The sequence below is a fragment of the Zeugodacus cucurbitae genome, chromosome 6 (assembly GCF_028554725.1).
Source record: "Zeugodacus cucurbitae isolate PBARC_wt_2022May chromosome 6, idZeuCucr1.2, whole genome shotgun sequence".
Taxonomy (NCBI): domain Eukaryota; kingdom Metazoa; phylum Arthropoda; class Insecta; order Diptera; family Tephritidae; genus Zeugodacus; species Zeugodacus cucurbitae.
In genome coordinates, this window is record NC_071671.1 from 35,714,601 (window position 1) to 35,736,387 (window position 21,787).

Here is a 21,787-nt window from a genome sequence, read left to right on the forward strand (position 1 = left end):
TCGCTACTTGTTCCGCCTCTGCAGAATGAGATACTCGTCACTCCACCTCTCCCAAAATCGTTAATGAAGTTGACGTATCCATTGCCAATGTTTCAATCGGTTGGAAGGAATTTGTTGAATATCTGGTTCAGGGACCGCCAGGAGTGGCGACCGAATCAAGAAATCGCCTGGCGTTAAGGCAAGTTTGTCCTCAGGATCAACGTACAGTGGTGTAATCGGACGAGTATTGAGACAAGCCTCGATTTTAACGGTCAATGTTTGCAGTTGACTATACCACGAGACTTGCGTGCCCACGCAGCGCGTCAAGTGATGCTTAGCAGACTTCACCGCAGCCTCCCAGAGACCGCCTTGATGCGCAGCTCTGGGGGTGATGAAATTCCAATGTGTGCCCGAGTAAGCAAATGACCGCTGACCGCTTTAAGAGTCGGTTAGCTCCAACGAAGGCTGTCCCATTATCGCTATATAAATCACGACAAGGACCGCGTCTGCTGATGAAACGAGTGAAAGCGTCTAAGAATGCCTGTGCCGACAGGTCATCTACATTTTCAATGTGTACAGCCTTAGTGCCCATACATACGAATATGGCCAGGTATGTCTTGATAAGGCCCGCAATAATCTACACCAGATGAAATTAATGGCCGTGCTGCTGTGATCCTCTGCCCTGGTAAGGAAGACATTTGTTGCTTCAGCACTTTCCCTCTGTGACGCCGGCAGATCACGCAATTATGGATGAAACTCTTAACCGCCTGCCTGGCACTGAGAATCCAAAATCGTCGACGAAGAGTATACAGCATGAGTTGTGTTCCACCATGTAGCGTGACTTTATGAGCTTGTTGTAATAAGAGCTTCACCAATGGCGTTGACTTTGACAAGATAATCGAGAATCGTTGATCATTTGCTAATTCGGCTTTATGAATTCGTCCACCAACCTGTAGGATCTGATTCTCGTCTAGATATGGATTTAAAGGCAAAATTCGAGAGGATGATACCAAACTTGAACGAGACTTCAAATGTCGGATTTCATCTGAAAAATGTTCCTCTTGCTCTAAACTTAATATAGTGTATAGTGCGTCATCTAGTTCCTGCGTAACTATGACCGGTTTGCGAAGATGTCGACGCCTTCTTAACCATCGAAGAATAATAGCAATTGTCCTCAAAAGTCGTGTGATAATCTTATTAGTGTTACGAGTTTCAGAGACTATAACCTCCGACTCGTCCTTGCTGAGTAATGTATCATTGTTGATAGAATAGATAATGAATTTCTCTTTCGGGCCTAGCCACCAGAGTGGATGTACCAATAGCTCTTCAGGTGTGATGCCTCTGCAGGCACAATCAGCTGGGTTTTGAGCGGAACGGATGTGATGCCAACGGGTGGGGGATGTCAGCTCCTGTATTCGACGAACTCGATTGCATATGAAAGGTTTCAGTGTTGTTGGATTCTTCTTTAACCAATACAATACAATCGCAGAATCTGACCACAGATAGCAGGGAACATCAACCAAACCCATTGCATCTCGCACGTTTTGAAGTGTCTCAGCGAGTAATAGTGCTGGCGAAAGTTCCAGGCGTGATATAGTAGCGGCCTTGAGTGGTGCCACCTTGGTACGTGCAGTCAAAAGGGTGAAACGTATAGAATCGTCGAAGCACGATGTCCTTATGTAGATGACAGCTGCGTATGTGTGTGAACTAGCATCGCAAAAACCATGAAGCGATGTTGGAACATGTGAAGTCATACCTATCCACCGTCCGATGCGAACTTGATTGAGCCCTGGAAGCAATGATCTATACTTCAGCCACTCGCGACAAAGATCATCAGGTAATGATGTGTCCCAAGATAGGCCCGCAGACTACAGCCGCTGAATGAATATTAATAATGAAATATATGGAATAACTATCGTTCGAATTCCATTTTCTTAAGGTGAACTGCCCAGCAGGTAGAATGGCATCCACGTTTTTCGCCAGTTCCACTGCCTCTGTAGCGCTTTGTTAGAAAGTCCTCAACATAAAATGAGGTTAGTATCGCCGTTCGAGCAAGTGTAGTTTGCTGTGTATTTGTGAATTGTCACGAGCACATTGTTGTAGTGTACGAACTGCATACCATCCCTTAGAAATATTTTTTTTCTAATAGTGTAACTTCCTCTAGCTCACATATACCTAATTATAGGATTTTCAAATTGGGTCAAATTCTGTGTTATCTTAATAAAAATATATCAATAAATTGCGAGAGTATAAAATGTTCGGTTGAACCCGAACTTAGCCTTTTCTTACTTGTTTTATTTTGGATTCGAAAATTTTTATTGTTCATTTGACCGTAATTCGTGACAGTGCTCAATCATTTCATTCATACTGTTTAAGATTAATAGTTTTAATTTTAGTCCTAATATTTAAATTTACTCCTAATTGTCATAATTCCCATCTGGCAATGCCTTATCTATGTTTACTTTGTTATCTTTCTTTTATCATCCACTTCTGTTTGCTATGCTATTTGTTTACGCGAATTCAATGTTACGTTATTTTAAATTCCTACAAAATACTATAAATAGTGCAGGACATACATGCACTAGTCCTTCTCTGTTCTGATGTCAAACAATACGGTCGAACCAAATAAGTAAGGTCAAATAAAGTAAGATTCTATTGGAACTCTACCCGCTGTAAAATTAATTACTTAACATTTTTTGGTGCCTCCTGTGAGGACAAATATTTAAATTTTGTTTGTTAATAATTGAGTGATTTTCATGGCGGAACTCAACTGGCGTACATCTGCGGTGAATTCAATTACACACACACGCACGTGTGTCTGATGGCGTCATTGATGATCAGGATGTTTTTCATCAACAAGAACTCAGATCAGTTTCAGCACACTTCGAGCAATTCGTGCAGAATCACAATCATCTGGTTGGAGGAGCTACGCCCACAGAGATGGGTTCACATGATGCGCTTTGGGAAACAGTAGAGGAGCTTTACAAGAAAGTATGCAGTAAGCTAAATCGTTTAATGTCATCGTTAAAGGTGGAATCCAATATCACCGATGGAGCGCGCGATTGTCCCACTACGTCTTTGGATGGCCACTTGGTTGATCTTAAATTAGATCCGTTAGCTATTCCGTCATTCGATGGAAACATGTGCAAGTGGTTAGCGTTCAAAGTTGCGTTTGAAACACTGGTTCACCAGGCGTCATACCCTGAAGCATTCAAGTTGGGTAAACTTCGTCAAGCAGTCAATGCATTGTTGGTGTTGTTAATGCTGGTTCCCAGATAAACGAAATAAACGATCAACGAAAGTGTTGTGGTCGATCACAACGTTGCGAGGTAGGTAGTCTGCTTTCTCTCCACTGCGGAACGACAATTATCATCGTACCGTTTGGCGATATTTCGTTATGGAGGCTGAATTTTCCGACTGTTGTGCCAAAGACACCTTCTTTACCCACCTTGGCGTTAAAATCGCCAAGCACCATTTTGACATCGTGACGGGGGCAACGCTCATAGGTGCATTCTAGGCGATCATAGAAGTCTTTGGTCACATCGTCCTTCTCTTCCGTTGTCGCGTGGGCACAAATCAACGATATGTAGAAGAACCTCGCTTTGATGCGGATTGTGGCAAGACGTTCATCCACCGGGGTGAATGCCAGGACTCGGCGACTGAGTCTCTCTCCCACCACAAATCCAACACCAAAATTCCGCTCCTTTACATGGCTGCTGTAGTAGATGTCACAAGGACCCACCTTCTTCCATCCTTGTCCCGTCCATCGCACTTCTTGGATGGCGGTGATGTCAGCCTTTAGTTGTGTGAGGACATCAACCAGCTGGACAGAGGTACCTTCCCAATTGAGGGATCAAATCGTGATCCTTAAAACGTTTGCAGGGGTCGTCATCAAAAGTGGGGTTTCTCATCCGAGGCTCTGTTCGGTCTTTCATTGGGGAGGTTTTTTAAGTGGTGGGTCCCAAACCCTACAGCCGCAGAAGCGGGCTTCGCCTTTTCATTTTAGCTCGCCTTCAAACGGATGTCTGTTGGCTACCCAGAGGATACTTGCTCTAAAACCCGAAGTCATATGCAAAAGAATCGTTCCTGGCCACTCCCAAGTGAATGGCAATCAGAAACTTTCCTCACTTGAGCGAATATGACCCCATCCCCCATATAGCGGGTAAAATAACCTGCATGAAGTTAAGAGCAGCAAATTTAAATTGTCTTTTAAACAAAAATTCTAAACTTAGCCTAGACAACAAAGTCCTGTTATACAATTCAAACATAAAACCGATTTGTATGTATGGTATTCAACTGTGGGTTACGACCTGTGCAACCAACATTGATATAATTCAGAGATTCCAATCTAAAATGCTTAGAACAACCACCATGGTACATGCGTAACGAAAATATCCATAAAGATCTTGATATTCCTATGGAAGGAGATAGAGGACAGCAGAAAGAAATATATTTCAAAACTTCGTGAACATGCAAACCAATTGACTAATGCCTTAGTACATTCCTGCAATTAAACACGTTTAAAAAGAAGAGATCTACCAGCCTACTAGAGAGCACCGTTCTACCAAAACAGCTCAACCACATTCCTGAGCTTTTTTAGTTGTAAATAGATTTAAGATTTTATTACTTATTGTTAGGCTTTAAACAAAGCAGATTCAATATATAAGGAAATATGTATACAAAAATCTTTGAAAAATTTTTTGAGATTTTGACATTCTCAAATTGAGAACAAAGGAAAATTTCATATCTAAAATCTGCTTTTTAGTTTGAGTATGGCTATGTTTTCAAATTAAAAGCCATTTGAAAACAAACGTTTGAGATTTGAAATTAAGGTTGATTCTCAAACGCATCTAAATTTGAGAATCAACAAAATTGTTTGACGGCTAAGTATGTATAAGATCTTAGATACAGTTGCGGTCAAAATAATAGTAGTGTGCACAATGTAGAAAATAAATAAAGAAAATGTAGGATTGTTATTTGCTAAATGTTTACTTTGCTTTTTATACTCTCGCAACAAAGTTGCTACGAGAGTATTATAGTTTTGTCCACATAACGGTTGGTTGTAAGTCTTAAAACTAAACGAGTTAGATATTAGGTTATATATATCAAAATGATCAGGGTGACGAGAAAAGTTGAAATCCGGATGTCTGTCTGTCCGTCTGTCCGTCCGTCCGTGCAAGCTGTAACTTGAGTAAAAATTGAGATATCTTGATGAAACTTGGAAGACGTATTTCTTGGCACCATAAGAAGTTCGAAAATGGGCGTAATCGGACCACTGCCACGCCCACAAAATGGTGAAAACCGAAAACACTTAAAGTGCCATAACTAAGCTATAAATAAAGCTATGGAAGTAAAATTTGGTATGAAGGATCGCACTATGAAGGGGCATATGTGGTCCCGCCCCCTACCAATTTTTTTGTATATATCTCGCAAACTACTAAAGCTGTATCAAGGAAACTTTCTAGAGTCGTTTATTTTAGGTACTACCTTATACAGTCCAAAAATGGAGGAAATCAGATTGTAACCACGCCCACCTCCCATACAAAGGTTATGTTGAAAACTACTAAAAATGGGTTAACTCACTAACGAAAAACGCCAGAAACATTAATTACATAAGAAATGGCACATGGAAGCTACACTCAGATTTTTTGACAAAATGGAAAATGGGCGTGGCGTCGCCCACTTATGGGTCAAAAACAATATCTCAGGAACTACTTGACCGATTTCAGTGAAACTTGGTTTGTAATAGTTTCCTTACATCCCAATGATATAAATGGTTGTGAAAATAGGCCAAATCGCTTCACAACCGCGCTTACTTCCTATATACCAGAACTTTGAAGACGATCTGAATCGTTTACTTTACAATATATAAAGTAAGCACTATTGAAGATATCGATGCAGAACTTTGCACAAATACTACGTTTATAGTGTGGCAGCCCCATTCTAAAAATCGCCGAAATTGGACCATAGGTTTTCAAGGCCCCATATATCGAACATTAGGACCTCGGTGCTTCTAACCTAATATTAGGGTTTCCAACTTTCAATGGACGATTATATGGGTCAAATAGTGTATTATATTAATAAAGTTAAATAAATAAATTGCGAGAGTATAAAATGTTCGGTTACACCCGAATTTAGCCCTTCCTTACTTGTTATTTTGACAATTTATTTTATTTAAATGATAATCATAAAAGAAAACTTAAGAAATTAATTCATTTTAATATTTTTATACTCTCGCAACAAAGTTGCTACGAGAGTATTATAGTTTTGTCCACATAACGATTGGTTGTAAGTCCTAAAACTAAACGAGGGGTGACGAGAAAAGTTCAAATCCGGATGTCTGTCTGTCCGTTCATCCGTGCAAGCTGTAACTTTAGTAAAAATTGAGATATCTTAATGAAACTTGGAAGACGTATTTCTTGGCACCATAAGAAGGTTAAGTTCGAAAATGGGCGAAATCGGACCACTGCCACGCCCACAAAATGGCGAAAACCGAAAACACATAAAGTGCCATAACTAAGCCATAAATAAAGTTATGAAAGTAAAATTTGGTACAAAGGACCGCATTAGGGAGGGGCAAATTTGTATGTAATTTTTTTGGGAAGTGGGCGTGGCCCCGCCTCCAAATCGGTTATTTGTATATATCTCCAAACCAATTAAGCTATATAAACCAAACTTTCTGCAGTCGGTTCTCCTACGTACCCCACCATACACCATGAAAATAGTTGAAATCGGATAATAACCACGCCCACCTCCCATACAAAGGTTAGGTTGAAAATTACTAAAAGTGGGTTATCTCACTAACGAAAAACGTCAGAAACACTAAATTTAACATAAGAAATGGCAGATGGAAGCTGCACTCAGATTTTTTTACAAAATGGAAAATGGGCGTGGCGTCGCCCACTTATGTGTCAAAAACCATATCTCAGGAACTACTCGACCGATTTCAATGAAACTTGGTTTGTAATAATTTCCTTACATCCCAATGATATAAATGGTTGTGAAAATAGGCCAAATCGCTTCACAACCGCGCTTACTTCCTATATACCAGAACTTTGAAGACGATCTGAATCGTTTACTTTACAATATATAAAGTAAGCACTATTGAAGATATCGATGCAGAACTTTGCACAAATACTACGTTTATAGTGTGGCAGCCCCATTCTAAAAATCGCCGAAATCGGACCTTAGGTTTTCAAGGCCCTATATATCGAACATGAGGACCTCGGTGCTTCTAACCTAATATTAGGGTTTCCAACTTTCAATGGACTTTATACAATATATATGACGAATATGTGGGTCAAATTGTGTATCATATAATATTAATAAAGTTAAATAAATAAATAGCGAGAGTATAAAATGTTCGGTTACACCCTTCCTTACTTGTTTAAACTTAATTTCGAAAGTACTTGCTTATAGAGACGGTCAAAATAATAGTAGTTATAATTCAGCTGTGTAAAAAGTTAATGGTAATAATGAAAATCTTAAAGAAATTAACTTCAAAATTCACTTAATTATATAAGAAATAATTACTACTTAGTAGCGTGCCATTTGTTGGCTATAACTGCGTCATATTGCCGATCCATTGAATCAATGAGTTTTTCACATCGTTCATTTTGTATTGATTTCCTGCACGCTCAATAGTTTCTCAAAATTGAGTATTATTAGTTGGATGGGCATTGGCAACTGCCTCCTTTCCGTCGCACCACAAATTTTGGTTGCGGTTTGGAGACTCTTCAGACCACTCCATGACCTTAACCCTATTTTTCTGAAATATCTGTGAGCCAACTTGCTTGTGTGATTTGGATTATTGTCTTGTTAAAAGACCCAAAGTAGTGGCATTTCTTTGGGGACGTACTGTAAAATTACTACCTGCATAATTCGAACATGAATAGTACGATCCATGATTTCCTTAATCCCGTATATCAGTCCGACTAAATAAAATGAAAAACATGTCCAAACCATAATATTTGGATCCCCCATGTTTAACTGTATTTTGGCTTGTGCAGGCCCCTAGCACCGTATATAATGATTTTGAATTCATCTGTCATTAAAATGTTTCTCCATTTCGTTAAGGGCGAATCGAAGTGGTAATTTGCAAACTTCAGCAATTCGGCCGCATGGTTTTTTATAACAATGATACTTTTCTTGGGCTGAGCTGCTAAATCACAATCTAGTAATCGTCTACAAATGATTTCTACATTTGCTTCCAATCCTAGTTGTTTTTTAATATTCGTTGCAGGTGTAAAAGGATACTGATTTGAGAATCTTACTAAGTGTTTATCTCATCTGTCAGTTATTGCCGGACGGCCACGAGTTCCAGGATTTTAAGGCGTTTTGAATCATCGTCGGTGAACAATCAATTAAATTTTCAACTTCTTTATACGTTTTGCCTTTTGAAATTATTTTTTTTTATAAGATCGCGCTGATAAGCCGGGCAGTGCTTATCTCGTCCCATTGCAGGCAAAATTTAAATCAGATTTTTACAAATCTTATAAAATAACAAGTAAGGAAGGGCTAAGTTCGGAAGGGCTAACCGAACATTTTATACTCTCGCAATTTATTTATTTAATATTATTAAGTATACAGCGAAAATCATCACATTTTTGGTAGAGAAACACACTATTAGAGGAATTACCTCTGAATTACATTAAAATATCTGAAAAGTTTTATTTTACTATCTTTATTGGTTCATGATTTATCTATACTACTATTACAAAGAGGAAAGATTTGTATGTATGTTTGGAATGAATAAACTCAACAACTATTTCTTTTTATTTCTTTTCTTTAGGAAAGAATTAGGTATCCTTATTAAAACTTAACTAACTTAGTCCAAAGTGTAAAAAAGAGTGCCCTAAAACGTCTTTCGTCGCAAGCGCTGCTAAAACTATTGATGATAGAACAAAAGTATGTTTTACAATATTAAATAACATATCAATATCTGCAAATTATATTATACGCTGTTTTGAGTTTAACAGAAAATATTTCTGATAGCTCCCAATTGGTGATCATAATTGGACCACTTCAAACTATAATGCTTTGCCCATTTTCACCACCAATGTACATATGCATATTATACTTAATACTATACGCTACGATATCTCACATATAAAACAATATATGCGAAATAAAGCCCACCATATTTTTAAAAACCTATAAATAGATATTTGGGAGCTAGAAGAAGTTATGACCCGATTTTAACCATTATTGCCACAGAGTCTCACTATTAGAAGAATAAGATTCCTCCTGAATTACCTTACAATATCAGGGAGATTTACCGATATTATTGGTGTAAAATTACCTTAAGCACCGATTAGTCCGATTTTAACAGTTTTTTTTAGTTTTATTCCGCCATCTTCATTGGTTCCTGATGTATATATTATAAAGTGAAGGATTCAGATGGAATTCAAAATTTAATTATATGGGAAATAAGCGTGGTTTTGAATCGATTTCGTCCGTGTCATTAGGATGTCAATAAAATATTATGAACCGAATTTCATTAAAATCTGTCGAGTAGTTTCTGAGATATAGTTTTTGACCCATAAGTGGGCGACGCCATGCCCATTTTCCATTTTTTTTAATCTTTGTGTGCAGCTTCCTTCTGCCATTTCTTCCGTAAAATTTAGTGTTTCAAATGTTTTCTATTAGTGAGTTAACGCAATTTTAGTAATTTTCAACATAACCTTTGAATGGAAGGTGTGCGTGCTTATTATCTGATTTCGACTATTTTCATAGTGTGTGATTGGGTACGTAAGGGAAGTGACTGCAGAAAGTTTGGTTTATATAGAGATATATACAAAAAACCAATTTGGGGGCGGAGCCACGCCCACTTTTCGCAAAAGATTAAATCCAAATATGGGTGATCCTCTGTACCAAATACTAGTTTCATAACTTTATATATAGCTTAATTATAGCTCTTTATAGGTTTTCAATGGACCGATTACGTCCATATGCCAAAAATATATATTTCGCATAAATCCCTTTTATAATACCCAAATATACTTCTGCGAATCTGTAGCCAACTCAGGAGTTGACCAGACCTTCCAGAATATAATAAAATATGTATATATAAGTCAAACACAAAACAAAAATAGACACCACCAAAACCAAGGTGTAGTGAACATTTATTGTGCGAGTGTTTTTTTTTTTTTTGTTTGTTAAAAAAAGGAACACTAACGGAGTCGACACCACACCATACATATATATTAAACGAAAATTAGAAAAATAAATAAAGTTGAAGTGGACACCACTAAGAATAAAGTGCAGAGAACACTTATAACAAAAATTAAAAAAGGCGAAAATGAATGAAGCGACAAGAACAATTCGACCAAAGAAGGAAGATGGAGAACGAGCAGACTCAGATGGCAGCGGGGGACTTAGTGGAAGAACTTGCCCGCAGAGAACAGCAGCTAGAGCAGATGAGGCAAGCATACTTAAAACTGAGGAATCGAACGGAGGAGAATAGTGATAGCAGAAACTTCTTATTGAAAACAGTCAACGATCTACCAACATTCACGGGGACCGGAGACATCGTCATTAATTAATTTTTTAGCAGTATCGAATACCTGCTTTCATCAGTTAACGACAACGGACTTCAAAAATAATTAGTAAGGACGATATTCTATAGGACCATTCAAGGCGAAGCTAAGGATACAATCATCAACATCCCACAACCAGAAAATTGGCAACTTATAAAGAAGAAATTGACATTTTCTTTACAAGAAAATAGGAAATCTTAAGGTCAGTTATGTTAATGATCTTATTAGAGAAATTCAAAACATTAAATATAAGTCAGACGAATTGACCGTATATTATAAAGGTGACAACTACATAGACCTGAGTAACATGGACAGTTTACTAGTGAACACAATAAAAGAAATGATTCAAAGAGTCTTGTTTTACATGATATATGAAGAAGGAAATTTAAATAACATAATAAAGATAATGAGTAGGAGATTAGAAGATAGCAATATTAGACCAGAGTATAGAAAATTTAAAATAAAAGGAGATAATCCAAATGACAAAAATAATAGTAGATATCCTGATAGAGGACATGGACAAAGAAACAACATAAATTATAGAAATAGAAATAATCAAGATTCATATAACCAAATTTACCAAAATGACATTAGGCATACCACATCAGGCCAATATAAACAAAATAGCGGAAGATTTAATAACAATCATAAATCAAATTCAGGTAACTTTTAAAGACCACAAATGTTAGGAAACTATAGACAAAATTTCGGACAAAATGAACCAAATTAATGCAGACAGAATCATAACCAACATAATCAAATTAGGCAAAACGAACCTATGCAATCGTCTAGGCAAAACTATAGAGAACTTGAAGATAACAAAGAAGTGAATAATTATATTTATTTTACAAGGAAGCCTCGGAGAGCTTGTGTGTGTGACTGGCGTTGAACCGTTTAGCCGGTTATAGCCGAATCGACGAGAGCGCGCCACTCGTCTCTTTCCTTCGCAGTTCCGCGCTCTCCACCTGGTCCCTCCAACGGAGTGGAGGCCTTCCCCTTCCTCGGCTTCCTCCGGCGAGTACTGCATCGAACACTTTCAGAGCTGGAGTGTTTTCGTCCATTCGGACAACATGACCTAGCCAGCGTAGCCGCTGTCTTTTTATTCGCTGAACTATGTCAATGTCGTCGTATAGCTCGTACAGCTCATCGTTCCATCGTCTGCGGTATTCGCCGTTGCCAATGTTCTGAGGACCATAAATCTTGCGCCAAATTTTCCTCTCGAAAACTCCTAGTGTCGTCTCATCTGATGTTGACATCGTCCAAGCTTCTGCACCATAAAGCAGGACGGGAATGATAAGCGACTTGTAGAGCTTGATTTTGGTTCGCCGAGAGAGGACTTTACTTTTCATTTGCCTACTCAGTCCAAAATACGAACGGCGCGGTTGTTGCTTTCGATGGTATCAATATCATCGGCGTACGCCAGCAGCTGTACACTCTTATAGAAGATTGTACCTTCTCTATTTAGTTCTGCAGCTCGAATTATTTTTTCCAGCATCAAGTTAAAGAAGTCGCACGATAGTGAGTCACCTTTCTGAAACCTCGTTTGGTATCGAACGGCTCGGAGAGGTCCTTCCCAATCATGACGGAGCTTTTGGTGGTGCTCAGCGTCAACTTGCACAGCCGTATTAGTTTTGCGGGGATACCAAATTCAGACATCGCGACGTAAAGGCAGCTTCTTTTCGTGCTGTCGAAAGCAGCTTTAAAATCGGCAAAAAGGTGGTGTGTGTCGATCCTCTTTTCACGGGTCTTCTCCAAGATTTGGCGCATGGTGAATATCTGGTCAGTTGTCGATTTTCCAGGTCTAAAGCCACACTGATAAGGTCCAAACACGTTGCGCTTATAGATACAGGAGCAAATATAAGTCTAGTGGATTCGGAATTAAACGAATTTCGAAAAATTCCACTTAGAAATAAAATAACTATTAGTACAGTAACAAGCAATGAAATAATTACCCACAAAGTGTATACTAAAGCACCAATAGAATTTAATTTACCATTAAAAAATAGGAAATATAATTTCATAATAGGTATCGATTTATTAAATCATTTAAATACAATGATAAATTTAATAGAAGGAAAAATTTCATTAAATAAAAAAGAGTCAGATTTTTTAAATAAACCATTCAACTTCAGTGAAATATGCACTTTAGAGGCAACTAATAAAAAAATAAAAATTTAAATACAGAAGAATTTAGAGAAATCACGGCATTATTGAAGAAATTCGAAGAGCTTTTATGTAAAGAAGGAGAAAAATTAACTAGTAGTACAGAAAACCAACACGAAATAAGAACCCCTACAGAAGAGCAAATTAATTCTAAATTATACTGATATCCTCCTCAACACGAAGAGGAAGTTCGAAGACAAATCAATGAAATGAAAATACAGAATAGTAGTAGATTACAGAAAATTAAATGAAGTAACTATTGATGATACATATCCCTTACCAAATATAGAATCAATATTCAACTATGGGACGTGCCCAATATTTTACAACATTGGACATAGCAAAAGGGTACCATAAAATTACAATTAAAGAGGAAGATAGGTGTAAGACAGCGTTCGTAACTCCTCATGGCTTATATGAATTTACTAGAATGCCATTCGTGATAAAGAATGCACCGGCAATCTTTCAACGTCTTATGAATGAAATATTACGAGATTTTATAAATAAAACTTCTGTAGTATATCTAGATGATATACTCATCTTTAGTACAACATTGCAGGAACATTGATTGATTGCAAAGTATTAGAATCAAAAAATTTGAAAATACAAATGGATAAGTGTAATTTTCTAAAAAAGGAAACAGAATTTTTGGGCACATTTTAACAAAAGATGGCATGAAGCCTAACCCAAACAAAATAAAGGTATTAGAAGAATTAGAATTACCAAAAAAGGGAAAAAAGATAAAGAGCTTTTTAGGTATAACCGGCTATTATAGAAAATTTGTTAAATATTATGCAAAGGTAGAACAACCAATTATAAAATATTTAAAGCAGGGACCGGAAATAAGAGTTATTTTACAATTTTTAATAAAAAAAAATCATACATAAAGGAACATCGTAGAAAAGTTTTGATTACACCATCATGATTTTTAGGTGAACTATATGCGAAATATTGTATGATTTTTAAATTATTATAGATTTAAAAATATAAAAATCAAAATTAATTTTTATTTTTTGATCTAAAAAAATAAAAATCAAAAATAACTTTTATTTTTGATCTAAAAAAATAAAAATCAAAAATAATTTTTATTTTTGATCTAAATATATAAAAATCAAAAATAACTCTGATAAAGAATTTTTAGCAATTATTTGGAGCGTAAATTACTTTAGACCATATTTATACGGTAGAAAATTTAAATTTGTAACAGATCATTAACCAATTAAATATTTACATTCAAAATATAGAGGAAAGGATATATCACCAAGACATCAACGACGGTTGCTAAAATTAGGAGAATATCAATTTAACATTGAATATATAAAAGGAAAAGAAAACAAAGTAGCAGATTTTTTTAGTAGAATAGAATAGAATGGGGGATGGGGTCATATGTAGAAGTTCACGCAAGTGAGGAAAGTTTCTGATTGCCATTCACTTGGGAGTGGCCAGGAACGATTCTTTTGCATAAGACTCAAGCAGCTCACGGCTTCCGGTTTTAGACCAAGTATCTCCTGGGTAGCTAACAGACATCCGTTTTGAGGCGAGCTAAAGTGAGAAGGCGAAGCCCGCTTCTGCTTTTGTGCGTAGGGCTTGGGACCCACCACATAAAAAAATCTCCCCAATGAAAACAAACACAGAGCCTCGGACACCGCCCTTTTTATGACGACCCCTGCAAACGTTTTAAGGATAATGATTTAAGGGCATGCACCTGGAATGTCCTGACCCTTAATTGGGAAGGTGCCTCTGCCCAGCTGCCCAAGAAGTGCGATGGACGGGACAAGGACGGAAGAAGGTGGGTCCTTGTGACATCTACTACAGCAGCCATATAAAGGAGCGCAAATTTGGTGTTGGATTTGTGGTGGGAGAGAGACTACGTCGCCGAGTCCTGGCATTCACCCCGGTGGATGAACGTCTTGCCACAATCCGCATCAAAGCGAGGTTCTTCAACATATCGCTGATTTGCGCCCACGCCCCAACGGAAGAGAAGGACGATGTGATCAAAGATGCTTTCTATGAGCGCCTAGAATGCACCTATGAGCGCTGCCCCCGCCACGATGTTAAAATCGTGCTTGGCGATTTTAACGCAAGGATGGGTAAAGAAGGTGTCTTTGGCACAACAGTCGGAAAATTCAGCCTCCATGACGAAACATCGCCAAACGGCCTGATGCTGATCGACTTCGCTGGGGCCCGAAATATGGTTGTCTGTAGTACCAGATTCCAGCATAAAAAAATTCATCAAGCAACGTGGCTGTCCCCTGATCGAAACACGCGCAATCAAATCGATCACGTTGTGATAGACGGAAGACATGTCTCCAGTGTTTTAGAAGTGCGTACGCTCCGAGGACCAAACATTGACTCGGACCATTATCTAGTAGCAGCAAAGATACGCACTCGTCTCTGTGCAGCAAAGAACGCCCGTCAACAAACCCAAAGAAGGTTCGACGTCGAAAAGCTGCAATCACAACCGACAGCCGATCGACTTTCTACTCGATTTGCACTCCTGCTCTCTGAGAGCACTCATCAACATCTCGATATAAGGGAGCTGTGGAACGGCATCTTAAACTCATTGCATACCGCTTCAGCCGAAACAATTGGTCTCCCGCAACGCCAAAAAAACCAGTTGGTACGATGAGAATTGTCGTTCCGCAGTGGAGAGAAAACAGACTGCCTACCTCGCAACGTTGCGATCGACCACAACACGTTCGGGGTGGGATAGATATTGAGAACTGAAGAGGGAAGCGAGACGCATTTGCAGACGTAAAAAGAAAGAGGCCGAAATGCGTGAGTATGAAAAGCTTGAAAAGCTGGCCGACATGGGTAATGCTCGAAAATTTTATGAAAAGATGAGGAAATTTACAGAAGGTTTCAAGACCGGAGCATTATCATGTAGGGACCGAGGAGGTAATCTGGTAACGGATGTCCAGAGAATACTGGGATTATGGAGGGAACACTTCTCCGACCTGCTCAATGGCAGTGAAAGACAACACCAGGAGATGGCGAACCCGATTCCCCAATCGATGACGATGGAATAGATGTTCCATTACCCGACCATGACGAAATTCGAATAGCAATTACCCGCTTGAAGAAGAACAAAGCGGCGGGGGCCGATGGATTACCGGCCGAGCTATTCAAATACGGCGGCGAAGAACTGATAAGGTGCATGCATCAGCTTCTTTGTAGAATATGGTCGGAAGAAAGCATGCCTGACGATTGGAATCTTAGTGTGCTCTGCCCAATCCATAAGAAGGGAGACCTCACAATCTGCGCCAACTACCGTGGTAAAAGTCTCCTCAATATCGCATATAAGGTTTTGTCGAGCGTATTGTGTGAAAGACGAAAACCCACCGTCAACGAACTGATTGGACCTTATCAGTGTGGCTTTAGACCTGGAAAATCTACAATGGACCAGATATTCACCATGCGCCAAATCTTGGAAAAGACCCGAGAGAGAAGAATCGATACTCACCATCTTTTTATCGATCTTAAAGCTGCCTTCGATAGCACGAAAAGGAGCTGCCTTTATGCCGCGATGTCTGAATTTTGTATCCCTGCAAAACTAATACGGCTATGTAAGCTGACGTTGAGCAACACCAAAAGCTCCGTCAGGATCGGGAAGGACCTCTCCGAGCCGTTCGATACCAAACGAGGCTTCAGACAGGGTGACTCACTATCGTGCGACTTCTTCAATCTATTGCTGGAAAAAATAATACGAGCTGCAGAGCTAAATAGAGAGGGTACAATCTTCTACAAGAGTGTATAGCTCCTGGCGTATGCCAGACTAGATAAAGAAGCGAAGCGTATGGGTCTGGTGGTGAATGAGGACAAGACGAAATATCTCCTGTCATCAAACAAACAGTCAGCGCACTCGCGTCTTGGCTCCCACGTCACTGTTGACAGTCATAACTTTGAAGTTGTAGATAATATCGTTTATCTGGGAACCAGCAATAAACAACACCAACAATGTCAGCCTTGAAATCCAACGCAGAATCACTCTTGCCAACAGGTGCTACTTTGGACTGAGTAGGCAATAGAAAAGTAAAGTCCTCTCGAGGAACCAAAATCAAACTCTATAAGTCGCTCATGATTCCCGTCCTGATGTATGGCGCTGAAGCGTGGACGATGACAACATCCGATGAGACTACTCTTGGGGTTTTCGAGAGAAAGGTTTTGCGCAAGATTTATGGTCCTCTAAACATTGGCAACGGCGAATACCGCAGACGATGGAACGATGAGCTGTACGATTTGACATAGTTTAGCGAATAAAAAGACAGCGGCTACGCTGGCTAAGTCATGTTGTACGGATGGAAGAAAACACTCCAGCTCTGAAAATATTCGATGCAGTACCCGCTGGAGGAAGCCGCGGAAGAGGACGACCTCCACTCCGGTGGAAAGACCAAGTGCAAAGTGACCTGGCTTCACTTGGTGTTTCCAGTTGGCGCCAAAAAGCAAAAAGCAGGAATGAGTGGCGCACTCTGGTGGATTCGGCTATAATCGCTTAAAGCGGTTCCTACGCCAAATATATATATATAATAGAAAATAATGAAGACGTTATAAAAGAAGAGAAAGAGGATGAAAGTACTGAGAAAAATATAGAAAATAACCCTAAAAGTAGTTAACAATATAGATCATAATATATCAATACAAACAATTCATTCAGCAGAAGAAAATTTACAAGATAATTTTTATATAAAAAAATGAAATAGTAAACAAATACAAAACTCAAATTATTTTAACAAATAATGACACAGAAGAACTAAAAACATATCATGGCAAAACAATTATTTTCATTTCTGAATATGATTTCGATAGATTGGGTGAAATATTTAGAAAATATATAGCAAAAGGAAAAGTAAGAATTTATTCAGAATTATCTGAAAGACAGTATAATATAGTTCAAGAGAAACTAATAGAAATGTTTTCAAATGATAAACATTTAGAATTCATAAAAAGCACAATGATAACACAAGATATAGAAACAGAAGTCGAAGCGGTTAAAGAAATTTCGCTATATCATATTAGAGAAAGTATGCATTCAGGCATACAACAAACTTATAATCAACTTAGAAATAAAATTTATTATCCGATATTAGAAGAGTTAATACAAATAGTAATTAACCAATGCGAAACATGTCAAAAAGTAAAAAACAATTTAATAGCAGACAAGAATAAAATTATAAATAAATTAAATCTGAATAAAGAAAAGTATAAGGAAAAGAGAAAGGAAGGATTTATAAAAAATTATACAGTAGTTAGGCACAAGGAACAGCCTAAATATAGAAAAAAAAATTTAGACAAAATATATATCAGTAATATAAGGAGACCATTAAAATTTACAGATTAGAGATCAGGAAATTCCAAAAGATAGCGACATAGTACTACATATGATTGATGTTCCACAATTAGAAAATATTATTAATGACATGACCGACAATATAATCTTAATGAAAATAGAAAATAAAGAAATACTACAAAGAGAGTTATTGGACAAAAGGGATAAATTAATGACACGAATGCCAGTTAAAAGTAGGAATAGAAGAGGTTTAGTTAATGCTATTGGCAGTATGTCAAAATGGCTCTTTGGAACAATGGACGAAAATGACAGACAAACTATAGAAACACACCTTTTACGAACGAATGACTCACTTAACGAACAAATTAAAATTAACTATTTTGCATCAGCTATTGAACATTTAAAAGAAATTGTTAAAAGCGATAGATTAAAAATTGAAAAAGAACTTAATTCAATAAATAAATTTATATATGAAGAATATAAACAAACTTTATACTTGGATCAATACACAAAAGTTAAAAAGTAAAATATAACATATACAAGAAAATGTTGTATCCGTTAAATATGGGATAATACATCCGAACATTTTAACTAATGAAGAAATTATAAAATATAATATCGATTATAATAAGCTTAAATATCTACAATTGGGAACAGTAATGGTAAATAATACATTTCTAGTATTTGGAATAAAAATACCAAAAAATTTTGTAAATGTAAAAATAAGAAAAATAATACCAATACCTAACAATGAAAATAATGAAATAGATGCAAAAATAGAAGAAATATTTACCTATAAAAAAACATTAATATTTGAAGATATAAAATCATTAGAACAAATGAAAATTAGCAACCAATGTATCTTAAGAAATAATTGTAATCTTATAAAATGTAAAGAACTCGAAATAATACAAATGAAAAGAAAAACATTTTTTATTAAAAATGCAATAAATTTAAAGATGAAGAATACATGTTATCAAGAAATACCTATAATAATTGGAAACTATTTAATAAGATTTAATAATTGTTCAATTAAAATTAACGACTATTATTTTTCTAATTTTGTCGAAGAAATTAAAGAAAATATTGTAACTATGAAAAATGAAGATATTCATAATTTTACAAAAAATTACTTTTGATGAAATAGTAGGAAACATAAATCAAATATGGAAAACATTTTTAAATTGAAAATACATACAAATATGTCACATATTTGCAATATCCTAAGCATTATTATAATTTTGTTAATAGCTACTCTCATTATTAAAAAACATAAGTATATAAAAATAAAATTAAATAAAAGAATTCAGGAGAATTCTGTTCTAAAAGGGGGAGTATTTACATATATGAATAAACCAACAACAAATAGTGAAACTGATAAATTTGCTGAATTTCTTAACGAAATTAACCAGACAACCGGAAATCAATAAAACTGTAAAAATGTAATAAGACACCATTTCCTTTGCTTTTGTAAAAATCAAAAGATATAAAAAAAAACCACTTAATTCACAATATTTCCGAGAACTTGAATAACCTGAGTTCATTAACCTTAGTCAGCATTTAAGTAATAACGATGCATAAGCAAATGCATGCTTTAATGCGAAGAAATTAAAGAAAATATTGTAACTATGAAAAATGAAGATATTCAGAATTTTACAAAAAAAATAACTTTTGATGAAATAGTATGTAATAAGTAAAATAAGTAATTATGCTTTGCAAGCAGAAATACCATTGTACCATTAACTTGAACCATTATAATTAATATATTGTAAATTTAGTAAATTCAGTCTCACTCAACCATTTAAACCAACTGGTCTTTTCTTTCGCAAATTCTGTAATTATTTGTAAAAACGCTTAGACGGTTTGAATTCTGATTCTGACAACTATCCCGATTGATTAAAAAAATCGTAAACGGAAATAAAAAGCGATATGTTTGCTGAGGAAAGTGAAAAAGTGTGTTTATTTGCAATGTGTAATCTAATTCTTGGTATACTGTATGTATGTACATAGGTATGTAGAACACTGAGCTCATTGGAAGTGGAGAGTTTAAATCATCTTCCCGACTTTGACAGTTGATTGGATCGATTATTATTTTTTAACTTTTATCACAATTTTATTGAATCTTTCTATAGTTTAAAAGTAATATTTTTTCCTTTCAAAATGGCGACTAATGATAGTTTTTTGTCAGTTTTGGGATAATCGCTTTTAAAGTTTCAGTACTTTGCAATACGCTATATGGTACTCTTCTTTATATTAGCTATAACTTTATCAATATTCGAGAATTTTATCGAGAGATTATCGATTGCGATTGTCGATTCTAGTTTATTTTGGCATACGTGATCGTCACATTAGCTGCCATCGATTGGTCACGTCTCTGCTCGCTATCTTTGGGCGCTGCTCGCCTGTCAAAAATTTTACATGTGAAAGCAACAACAAAGATATCTAGTTGAATTCGTGCTGGAGAGTATGCGAATACCTCATTAAAATTTCAATCGTCGCTTGCTGAGTGCTACCAAGTTTTGTTTTACACATTTTAGAACCATTTTACTTTTGTGAACGGCTCAAAGGACAAATTACTGTCAAAATAATAAAAATTGTTATACACAAATTTGAAATTGAAAATTGCAGGCGAAGATAAATCGTAAGTATTTTTGTATTGAATTTATTGTATAATAAACTGTAATAAAAATTAAATTTGTTGAAAACCTAAGACATGGACGGTGGTAGAAACCAAGGGGCTACTAAAATGCTACTTAGCCCGGAGAGAAGAATTTCTCCATCAAAGAAAAAAACGCAACGCATACGCTCATGTGTTGGCACAAGGCTTCACCATAAGTTAAAAGTTTATATATGTATATATTTTTGTAAAAACTTTAGGTAATTCTTTTCATTAGAACTCTTCAACAACAGTGATAGCATTGGAGAATAAAATGCGCACTTTGCTATCGGCGTATAAAACGGCCAAAGACAATGCCAGCAGAACGGGTGCATCACCATGTATTGTTCCATACATGTTAGATATGGAAGAAATTTTCGGAGATAGTGTACTGGCTAGAAACAGCCATACGCTCTCTGTTGGCCTTATTATCAGCCAATCACTTCCCGATACATGTCATGACTATACTACATCTTCCCTCCTGACTACTTCTTCCCATCCGACTACATCTTCCCTACCGACCACTTCTTCCCACCCGACTACATCTTCCCTACTGACTACTTCTTCCCTCCCGACTACTTCTTCCCACCCGACTACATCTTCCCTACCGACGACATCTTCCCTCCCGACTTCATCTTCGGTCCCACATTCCTCAACAACTCCGCTGCAACCAACACAACTCAACCGTCGACGAAAAAGTGCAAAAGAGCGTTACTACGCAAATAAAATTAAAATTAAGGAACAGAAGCTTGAGGAGAAAAGAAAGTTCAACAATTCTGTACTCCAAACTACAAGGGATATTGAAAATGAAAAAGTGGCAATATTAAAAAGATCTTTGTTTAGGTAATAGGTTTCAGTTATTTAAGTATGTAAAATGAATTTTTAACACTTTTTTAATTTAAATTACTTTTAAGTTTAAATGAATTTGTGATATTTTTTATAGTTTTTATGTGTATATATCAATATTAATGAATTTTTGTTACTTTTTTAATGTGTATATAGTAATTTAATTAATTTGTGATATTTTTTATAGTTTTTATGAGTATATATCAATATTAATGAATTTTTGTTACTTTTTTAATGTGTATATAGCAATTTAATGAATTTGTGATATTTTTTAAAGTTTTTATGTGTATATATCAATATTAATGAATTTTTGATACT

The 21,787-nt window shown here is 36.5% G+C and overlaps 1 protein-coding gene across 1 annotated transcript; it reads right to left on the reverse strand.

Moving 5' to 3' along the window:
• Positions 1–60: 60 nt before the first annotated feature.
• On the reverse strand, positions 61–1,733 carry LOC105218993 (uncharacterized). Its single transcript, XM_011194905.2, has 2 exons — positions 790–1,733; positions 61–361 (listed from the first exon to the last, which is right to left on the reverse strand). Exons 1-2 carry the CDS (start codon positions 1,731–1,733, stop codon positions 61–63), a joined length of 1,245 nt encoding a protein of 414 aa, XP_011193207.1.
• Between the last annotated feature and the right edge of the window lie 20,054 nt (positions 1,734–21,787).